We start from the raw sequence: 11,201 nt of genomic DNA, 5'->3' as shown, positions 1-11,201 counted from the left end.
AGCATTACAAAATATCAAAAGACTGAAAATTAGCTTCGCAACGAGCAAGAATGTCGTATTATTATCATCGGCCTCGGATTGGTTTTTACACTATATCCTCAAATCATGGCATATAATACAGAAACTGATTATGACAGCATAGTTGGTTGTCGGATTGGTTGAAACTTAAATGCCCTCATATTATTTCATATAATTTGATTGTTATTTTAATTTGTATTCCATCATTTGGGTTACTGTATCGGAAGTAATGAATAGATGGAAAGTGGCTTGTATCTGATTTACAAAAAGAAGTATAATTCAATAAGTATTTGAAACCGTGTTACTATTTCAACGGTGACTGGCGGCCACTTTCTGTCGCAATTTTTGCCGCACTCATGAATCCCGGATTTTGGCACATTGAGACAAATTTGGGACAGAAATTTGAGGCAATAGGTATGCCAGGGCTGACTTGTAATCGATCTGGCATGGTAGAGAGGGTACCGGGTCTGTTGGCTTAACTGGACGCTTGGCCTAACTTGACTAATGGCCTAACAAGTAATAGTATACTGAACAAACGGACGGATGGCCTATTCCTAACTTAAGGCAGATTTTAGGCCGATAGTCTACTTGAGGTCACCTGGCCTAACTGCATGAGTGATGTGACCCGTAAGTGCACTGTATTGCTCTTAACATGAGCTGACAGGGCATGCTATATCCTAGCTCGATGACATGGACCAAATTAATTAGTCAAGTACATATTATATAAGTATATAGCCGTTGAGGAAAGGGTCCTTTTGGATCCAGCGCAGCGTCCAGAAATATTGGTGATCCCCCTGAAAACAGCTGATTCCCTTGTGTATGTGTGAGCTAACGAGCTCCTTATGGATGAGAGATATAGGCATGGATCACGTCAGCATGGCCACTTACTCGTCGAAGCACGTCATCGGGCTCATATAGCATGCTTTGTCAGCTCATGGTGAGTAAAACGGTGCACGTACGGGTCTCATCACACTGTAGCCCGTCAGTCCAGTTAGGCCAAGCGACTAAAGGTGGACTGTTGGTCTGTTAAACTTCAATTTAAAGTAGTATTAGACCCCAAACGGTCGCCTGAACTAACTGGTCTTATGGCCTAATTCATGGATTTAGGCGCTAGTCCAGTTAGGCAAAGAGACCTAGAATCATTCAAAACTGGCTGGAAAGGTTAGTTCATATGCCACCTATCATACCAAAGCAAATTCAACTCAGTTCATAAACAAAATAAAGGATATCGGGCCTTAAAAATTGACAAATTTTTTTCGAAAACTAGGCCAAAATTTCGGATTAATTCTCTGCGCGCGGAAACCGAACCTGTATTTTATAAATAAACTTGATATTGACAACAATTTACGTGGCATTATTTGCGCGACGCAAAATTTATAAACCCTCATTATAATGGGGGTTAAACTGTCATTGCTAGCTGTCGTAGCTAGCTCAGTTTTTTAAGACAGCTACCTACGACAGCTAGCGCGCATCAACCCTCATTTCTAGCTGTCTTAGAAATTGCCTCCTAAGACAGCTAGAGCGCGCTAGCTGTCTTAGATTTTTTGTAGGGTGGTACTATGTGGCCTCTTTTGTTAATTTTTCCTTTATATTATACAATATAATTTAAATATGTTTTTTGAGATCACTTCTTCCGGTTCCAGTGTCTTGGAATGTTAAAGAAGTTGAATATATGTGGGAGTGTGTAATTAATTTTATTACAATTACGTGAGGCATCAGTTACAGGATGGGATTTCTCCTAAAATTGCTTGGAATTTGCCCTAATTAGATTCCAGTCAGGGCCGGTTCAGGGACCCCAGTCATTATTCTGATTTGATCATCCAATCCAGCCAACATTCGAATTTTTTGAGTAATGGTAACAAAATGGCATAATAGTGTAACTGATTCAATTATAGATACACTGGATCGTGGCCCTTCTCTCTCTCCTTTGAGCACAGAGGTAAAGGGAATATAACATGAAACAATGTATACCACGAAATGAAAGTATTGAGTAAAGTAATATAAATATACACAGTTTATTTTAATCGCATTGCTATCCTACTATATATTGTCGAGGTACAGATCGCGTGGTGTGTGATTTCTGACTTAGCTTATGTAAAATTGATGACACAATAGACAGACTGTCGAGGTGGCAACGTCTTAGTAGAGAAGTGCCCTGATATAAAGAGAGATATAGGTGAGGAAATCACACAGGAATTAAATTGTTTAAAACTAAAAAATTAGATTATTTAAGTCAAACTTTTGAGACAAAGGGAGAATGTCGACAAGCTTGCACTTTTTGACATATTGCTCAGGTGGATACAGAGGCCCGATTCTAATAGAATCCATTTAATTATACCTAATAGCTCTCTTTTGGAGACTTTCTGATTTATCACTAAGTGATTTATTACAAGGGCGACAGATTATGGAACAATTTTCGAATTGGTTACGAACAAGGGATAGGTAAAGGGCCCGCGGCGACGTTTCTGACCAAGGACAATATGGCCATTTCTTCTGACCATTATACCAAGTTGTTGGCAGGCCTTAGTATAAATTCTGTCGCATTGACTATTCCAACTTAGCTTAGGAGTAATATCGACTCCACTCCAAGATTTTTTTCTAACTCTACATACAAAAGAGGAGTGCCATCACGATTATATTATGCGAATGGAGGAGATAGGGATGGTTTCCCTGAAACAACAAGTACTTTACATTTTGCTGGAAATCACATCTTATTACAAAAATATTATTTTTATAAACATTATTTATCTATTACAAAAATAAAATACAAATAATCTTCTATCCAGGATGGTTGTTCGTGTTTGCATTATAGGTGCCGGTCCTAGTGGTATGAGCACTCTGGCAATGTTCAACAAGCTAAAAGACCAGGGTGTGGAGTGCGAGGTGACTTGTTTTGATAAACAGGAACAACCAGGCGGTCTTTGGAATGTAACTTGGAGAACCGGTTAGTTTATTGTATTATAGAGCTTTATAGGCATTGACTCCATGTGAAAACAAGCAAGCCAACCTAGTATGGGCCAGTAAGTGTGGATTTTTCAGTGTGACCCTACTGCACGTGCAAAATATTTCGTTTAAGTTTTGGAATATTTCTGTCGTGGTAACTTTGGAATATTTGACTTTTTGCCAATGGTCAATGTTAATCTTATAATAACGGCAGTAATAACAGCAGTTGGGGCAGGGTTTGAGATAAAACTAAAATTCATTACTGGGAATGAAATGTTACACGAAGCTTCTCTAGTTGATTGAAATAAGTGAAAACCTGTTAGCCTTTGACGGCCTAAGATATTGAGCCTTTCAGTATCCTCGATTTATATACAGGGTGTCCCAAAAACGACTACCCAATAAGAAACCCTCCTCATTTTTTCAGTCTTGAATCATTGGTTCTGATTTCTTAGTATGACTTTTTAAAGAGTTAGGAGATTTGTTTAGGACCATTAGGAGTCTCACATGAACTCGATCTTTTTCATGTTGAAGATATGCGAAGAAATCTTGGTGTGATCCCAGAATAGGCGATAGTTTTCGTCCATGTTGGAATCCTAGTTTTGAAACGTTTAGACTGCCCCAAGTTGTAAACCAGGCATATACAGACACAATGGAAAGTCTTCTTCACAATGAGAACTGAAATGGATGTTTTTGATATGGTCCAGCATTTGGGAGCATTTTCAGGCCACCCCCTTTTTTTGTCTTTAGGGGTCGTTCACATATTACGTAATAAATATTTTGGCAATTTTTACCCCCCCCCCCCTCCGTAATCAACCGTAATCATGACCGAACCCCCCCTCCCCCCCCCCCCCCCTATATTACGTAATCAAGGTTTGAAAATTTGTTTAAAAAACGAAAATTTTGATTACATATAATTAACGAAAATTGTCCAATTGGTATTTCGAAAATCGGTAAAAAATTAAAATTTTGATTACGTAATCAACGACCAAACCCCCTCCCCCCCCCCCCCCCCCCGTAATCAACCGTATGCATTTGAAAACCCCCCTCGGCTGATTACGTAATATGTGAACGACTCCTTAACGGCGTAATTTTGCCCTATTTTCATATTCTTTTAAATTTTTGGCTTCCTTACTCTGACAGTATACACTTACCAAGGAACATGTGGAAACATATGGGAACATGTAAAAAATCAACGACTTTCACATAAAACATTGCATTTTGGACAATTTTAAATTTAAAATGAGGACTCAAAATAGTTTGTTTAAGTTTTCAGAAGTCACAAACAAATCTCCCAACCCTTCAAGAGGTAAAAATAAATTAGAGATGAGTATCATTAAAGGAAAATTCAGGAAAGGAGGAGGCGAGGGCTTCTCACTGGGGGGTCTTTTTTGAGACACCCTGTATAAAACCTTCATCGGAATGTTTTTATCTTAATTTTTTTCAGGTACTGACGAGTTTGGGGAACCAGTGCACTGTTCGCAATACCGCGACCTTTTCTCACATGGTCCAAAAGAATGTCTGGAATTCCCTGATTACACTTTTGATGACCATTTCGGGAAGCCTATCCCGTCCTGCCCTCCTCGTGACGTGTTGATCGATTACCTGCGAGGCTACTGGAAGTTTCAAGGGTTGAAAAAGGAGGACGTTCTTACGAGGCACATGGTCAAGAATGTTAGTTTCGATGATAAAACTGCTACCTTCACAGTTCAAGCAAGGAATCTCGTGCAGGGATTAGATGTTGAACAGGAATTCGACCGACTGATCATAGCTTCGGGCCATTTTTCTGTTCCTAACGTTCCTCATTTCGAGGGTATTGAAACGTTTGAGGGACGTGCCATGCATTCCCACAACTTGAGGAATGCGAGAGAGTTTACTGGTAAGAGGATTTTGGTAATCGGTTCCAGTTTCAGTGCCGAGGATATTACCCTCCAGTTGTTCAAATTCGGGGCCGAACAAATCACTATTTCATACCGCACAGATAGGTTGGATTTCAAATGGCCTGGAAAAATTCATAAAGTGCCCTTACTCATAAAAATCGAGGGGAAAACCTGCCATTTCAAGGATGGTACCTCCGGAGACTATGATGCGATTATTCTCTGCACTGGTTACAAACACCATTTTCCCTTTTTGCCCTCTGAGCTGAGCCTTCCAAATGGAAACATCTTCAATCAGCCCAATCTCTACCGCAACGCACAGTGGTATGGTGTCACTGAAGGCAAGAAAGACGCATCAAGCGGGCTTTTCTACCTTGGCATGACGAACCAGTTCTACTCCTACACCATGTTCATAATGCAGGGTCTGTGGGCTGCGAGTGTCATCAAGGATATCATCCAGACACCAGAGAGGGAGGATTGTGTGGAGGATATGGAGAGGAGGTATGCGGAGAATGCTAATCTTACGGACTGCTTCAAGATGATTGACTCACAAGCTGATTACATGAAGCAATTATCGGTCGATCTCAACTATACTGAGATTCTGGATACTGTGGAGGTATGTGTTACATTATATCTTTAATTACGTACTTCGTACATATTGATTTAGCATTTGACCTATTTTCATATTTTGACCGTTTAGATTTTGAAGATTTTTCTTTTTGAAGCTCTTTTTAACATGGTGACAACGATTTTGTTGCACTCTTACTACGATAACAACCTAAATTGTTAATGTACACCTTATTTCAGCTGTATTACCGATGGGTGCAAGATAAGCACGATGACATCATGACGTACAGAGATAACCATGTAGGGGGAAATAATTAAATTATTGAATACCAGGAAGAAGTATTAGATGTACTGAATTTAATTAAATTTATTTGACATCAGAAACTAGATAGTAGATATAGTGGTTACACAAAGGAGTCTCAATCAAATCGCAACCATCGTAGGGGGAAATAATTAGATTATTGAATACCAGGAACTAGAATTAGATGTACTGAAATTGATTCAATTACTTGACATCAGGAACTAGATATAGTGGTTACACAAAGGAGTCTAAATCAAATCGCAACCATGTAGGGGGAAATAATTAGATTATTGAATTCCAGGAAATAGAATTAGATGTACTGAAGTTGATTAAATTATTTGACATGAGGAACTAAATACACTGACAAGTGTTACAAGTCCCTATACACGCTCAAGGATTCCCCTGTACACCCCATTCCTTGGGTTAAGGGGGGGGGGGGGGGGGGGGGGGGGGGGTTGGGGTTCACCCTGATTTTTTTTGTGAAACTTGGTTTCGAGATAGCAGCTGACCAACAAACTAGGACCAGTGACCGAACTTTTGAGGGGGTCCCGGACCCCAACCCCCAAACGGTGCCCGCGGGGCAGCCACGCCCATATTTGGTCCAAATTAGGCCCAATTTAGCCAAATACCTTGAACATGCCCAAAATCCAGATTTTAGGTGCTCTACTTGTAGCGAGTGGTCCCTTAAAAAAATTTGGCGGCCAAATTCCAAATTTTGCAATGCGAAATTCAGAATTTGGCCGCCAAATTTTTTTAAAGGCCTAACTCAAAATTCTGTCCCAAAACTTAAGGTCGAAATGCGATTCTACGTTGATTCTGAAAATGTCATGTAAAAATATTGAAACCCTATTGAGTTCTATTGTTCCTCTCTCTGAAGTGGGTCCGAGCAGTAGACTCGCGCTACTGACACCCGGGAATGGTAATGCACGGATACAGTTAACGCCGTGTAGCTAGAGCTTCAGAGGATCCTGCCCGATGCAGGTATGCTGAGTAGCAGATGCGACAAGCGCACTACTTCCAGCAGATATCAAGATGGCAGTCTAGCCATCAGAGTGTTTCAGAGCACTCTGAGTGTTATATTACACTCCTTACTCTTACCAGAACTCTGTTGATGTCACAGTTTCTAGTTCAACCCTGCTGTCAGAACCTCCTCACAGCTCGATGACCCCGGTCCTGTGTTCTGAGGCACATTACCCAGTACCCTTCTACCACCTTCCCTTCCTTTCTGTCTGTGTGTGGCTGCAGACCCTCAGATTAATCCTCAGTCATTTTCCGTTGCTTACGAACATGGATATGATGCTAGTGGGCTACCAACCTCTAGCAATACCTTGGTACTCGCAAAGTTTTTTGCCACGCACCCGCTTATCTATATTTCACCGAGCTAGACAACTTAAGCACTAGGGTTCGAGCCCCTAACTCTCTTTCTGATAGCACAGCTCATGATGACGCTACACCTTTAAACCCTCCTGGGAGAGATACAGCTGATGGTATCTGTGCTAAAAGAAAGACCAACAAAAAACCAAAAATAAACAAAAAAATCTCAGAGTCCTTTTATCTTTCTACCTACAATGTTAGATCTCTCACTGAAGAATGAAAACAGTGGGAGCTTGTATGTAAAGCTAAAACATTCAACATCCCAGTGATAGCACTACAAGAACACCGCATTAAGAAGTCTACTTGCATAATGCGCGATGGCTACAAGTTCCTCTTGGCTTCTCCTCCCCCTAAAAGTAGAACCATCCTAGGTCTAGGCTTCCTCCTTTCTCCTTGGGCCCAACGCTGCTACATTGACCACAACATATTCTCAGACAGGATCATGTCCGTTTCCTTTACTGGTGATGTACACACTCATCTAGTAACCTGTCACTCCCCTACAAACGTTTCTACAGATCTGGAAATTGAGCAGTTCTATGAAGAGCTATCTACTTGTGTACGTTCCTTTCCACCCCATGACGTAGTAGTTATAGCTGGTGACCTGAACGCTCACCTGGGTAAAGACACCTGCAATAACAACGCATACTATGAGTGTACAAACCGAAATGGACAGCATCTCCTAGACTTCGCCCAAGAAAACACATTTACCATCGGCGGGTTAAAGTTTAGCAAGAAAGCTTCCAAAAAAGTGACTTGGACAGCACCAAATGGTCAACTGCATCAGAATGACCACATCCTCATTCGTTCTAAATGGCAGAACTCTCTTAAAAACTGTGAGTCATACGTCAACCCTTCAGTTCAATCTGACCATCGGATTCTTACAGCGACCATCAAACTGTCAATAAGGGCCAACATCACCCGGCCTAAGGTTATTAAGTATGACTGGGAAACGTTAAAGAGTGATACACCACTGTTGAATGTCTTCCAACTTCAGCTCCAGAACAGGTTCAACGCCTTAATGGACATTGAAAGTGAGTCGGAAGACCTGATCCTACAAAATCAGCACATTTACACCAACATGATAAGTGCTATCAACGACACAGCTGAAAAGGTTCTTCCTAAAAGGAAGAAGACGAGCCTAACGGCCCAGATTTCGTCCAACCCTGAGTACCTGGCAGCTGTCAAGGCACGAGATGCTGCTTTGAAGGATAGTCACAAAAGGAAGACACGAGCCGCCACTAAAGCCCTGCGTGACGCCACCCTCAAAGTCAGAGAGGTCGAGACGAGTATACAAGAACAGTTTGTGAACAACCAAATCGACCAGGTTGATCAATTGTTCATGCCGCAACCCGTAAACAACCCAGGGTTTGCACCATGGCAGACAAAGTCAAACAGTTCCGGTATCGCGTGGAAACTAATTAATGATCTGACAGATCGTAAACCTAAATCTATGTCACCTCTACCTGGATATAGAAACAAGGCAGAACGATCAAAGGCGTGGACTGACCACTACAGCAAACTGCTCTACAACCCTGCTGACTCCACCAGAATGAACAGCATCAGAATGGACAGCATTGATGTTTCTGAACCAAAGCTCCCTATTCTGACGTCTCCATTCACAGCAGATGAACTATCAACAGCCCTTAAGCAGACAAAGGACACGTATGGTCATGACGGCATACCTTCGCTTCTTTACAAGTGTGTTGACTTGAACACCACGTTACTCTCCTTGTACACAACATGTTGGCCACTGGTAAAGCCCCGGAAGAACTGCTTGTCACCGCGATTCTCCATATACCGAAAGGTGCTAAAAGGTTCTGTCCTGAAAACAGCAGAGGCATATCCATCCTTCCTGTTGCCACCAAGATCTACAACAGGCTGCTTCTCAATCGTATCAGAACTCATATTGAACCTCGCTTACGGTACAACCAGAATGGTTTCCGTCCTGGAAGGGGCACTCGTGAACAGATCTTGGCCCTTAGGCGAATAATTGAAGAAGTCATCAACTTCCAGCTCCCCTGCGTCATCTCCTTCATTGATTTCTCTAAGGCGTTTGATTGCATCTTTAGATCTCATCTTCCTAACATTCTGGCGTCCTATGGCTTCCCTAAGATAATAATCAAAGCCATTATGTCCCTTTACATCAACACCAAAGCCAAGATCATGACCCCTGAAGGTACAACTCTTGAATTCCTGACCAACCTTGGAATTCTCCAGGGCGATGTTCTTGCTCCGCTTATCTTCATTATCGTCCTGGACTTCATTCTTAGACTGGCAATAGGTCCACACGATGGGCTTAAAGTAGGTTGTGATTACATAGCATATTTGGACTTCGCCGATGACTTAGCTACAATCACACCCAGCTTCAGCGATAACAGCCACCTGATAGGGTCTTCATTAACAGCAACCCTCTCGAAGAAGTCCACGACTTTAAATATCTAGGATCCTACATCGCTTCAACCAGCAAAGACATCAATGTCAGGAAAGGCCTTGCATGGAAAGCACTTGAAAGTCTAGATGTTTTCTGGAAATATGACATGTCTAGAAAGATCAAGACTAAAATTTTCAGAACTGCAGTCGAGCCTGTTCTTTTATATGGCGCAGAAACATGTACTTTGAAGAAAGCTGACACTAAAGCACTTATAGACGGTGTTTACACACGAATGCTGCGAAGGGTCTTTGGTATCTCATGGAAATCCCACACACCTAACTCCGTCCTCTACGGAAATATCCCATCGGTGACTGATACCATCAAAACACGAAGACTTCGTTTTGCAGGGCATGTCTACCGTCTACAGGACCAACCTGCTCAGCAACTCCTTTTCTGGCAACCATCTTACGGCAAAAGGTATCGAGGACGACCACACAAGACCTTTCCGGACGTCCTTCAAGAAGATACTGGTTTAGAGCCCCACATGATACGTCTGCTCATGAGTGATAGAGATAAATGGAGACATGCGTTGACACGAAACTCGTTCCAGATTTCATCTTGACCGACCTAGGTAGGTAGGCAGGTTTTGAGCGAAATCAGTTTTGCAAATATCGCGAACTGAGATATGGGCAATTTTGTTCATTTTTTGCTATTATTTGAACACAGAATCCACAGTTAGGTAGATACTGAGCTGATAATCATAGATAATGTGTATTATAGGCTTACCTTCCATATAAAGTTGGTTTCATTCAAAAATATTGATATTTCATCAATTTATGGGCCGAAATCTATCAATTTTGGAGCGTATGCCCAAATATGGTCATATGGTTTTTGGCTCGTAACTCAGTCATTTTTTGTCCAATCTTGATTTTTGTCAAATCTGGATTTTGGGCATGTTCAGAGTATTTGGCTAAATTGGGCCTAATTTGGACCAAATATGGGCGTGGCTGCCCCGCGGGCACCGTTTGGGGGTTGGGGTCCGGGACCCCCTCAAAAGTTCGGTCACTGGTCCTAGTTTGTTGGTCATCTCGAAACCAAGTTTCACAAAAAAAATCAGGGTGAACCCCCCCCCCCCCCCCCCCACGCCTAATTTGGACCAAATATGGGCGTGGCTGCCCCGCGGGCACCGTTTGGGGGTTGGGGTCCGGGACCCCCTCAAAAGTTCGGTCACTGGTCCTAGTTTGTTGGTCATCTCGAAACCAAGTTTCACAAAAAAAATCAGGGTGAACCCCCCCCCCCCCCCCCCCCCCCCCCCCCCCCCCCCCCTTAAGTGTTACGATGACTCATTGGAAGCTTTTATTTCTGCTTAACTTAATAAAGAAAAATATTGACTTGTGGTTTGTTGTATTGGGATTAAATGTGGTCATTTACAATCTTTTCAAGGAAAGTTTACAAAAACCTACCTCTTTATTTAGGTATTATAGATATTAACTATAATGTACACAGTGGAGCAGAATAGATATTCATATTACTACCTAGTGATAAGCCGACTTTAAAGAAGGAAAATGCTGATGTCGATATTCTCAGTAACTATCGACCAGTCTCTAACCTCTCTGCCTTCTTCAAGATCCTCGAGAGAATTGTACTGAACCAGTTCAATGTTCATCTCACAAATCATAGCCTTTACTCAGAAGTCCAATCTGGATACCGCTCTAATTACAGTTGTGAAACTTGTAAGAATGTGTGATGATCT

The 11,201-nt window shown here is 41.9% G+C and overlaps 2 protein-coding genes across 2 annotated transcripts; both read left to right on the top strand.

Moving 5' to 3' along the window:
• The first annotated feature begins 2,808 nt into the window (after positions 1 to 2,808).
• On the top strand, positions 2,809 to 5,895 carry LOC134814227 (trimethylamine monooxygenase-like). The gene is made up of 3 exons (XM_063822290.1): positions 2,809 to 2,962; positions 4,406 to 5,451; positions 5,643 to 5,895. Exons 1-3 carry the CDS (start codon positions 2,848 to 2,850, stop codon positions 5,718 to 5,720), a joined length of 1,239 nt encoding a protein of 412 aa, XP_063678360.1. The 5' UTR covers positions 2,809 to 2,847; the 3' UTR covers positions 5,721 to 5,895.
• A 1,492-nt stretch (positions 5,896 to 7,387) lies between these two features.
• LOC134813764 (uncharacterized) lies at positions 7,388 to 9,519 on the top strand. The gene is made up of 2 exons (XM_063821644.1): positions 7,388 to 8,739; positions 8,892 to 9,519. The coding sequence occupies exons 1-2, from the start codon at positions 7,388 to 7,390 to the stop codon at positions 9,517 to 9,519; spliced, it is 1,980 nt and encodes a 659-aa protein (XP_063677714.1).
• The last annotated feature ends 1,682 nt before the right edge of the window (positions 9,520 to 11,201 follow it).

The sequence above is a fragment of the Bolinopsis microptera genome, chromosome 4, assembly GCF_026151205.1.
Source record: "Bolinopsis microptera isolate Bmic1 chromosome 4, MBARI_Bmic_1.0, whole genome shotgun sequence".
NCBI classification, from domain to species: Eukaryota; Metazoa; Ctenophora; class Tentaculata; order Lobata; family Bolinopsidae; genus Bolinopsis; species Bolinopsis microptera.
Note: the sequence above shows the minus strand (reverse complement) of the source record. Positions and strands in the feature narration are given on the sequence as shown.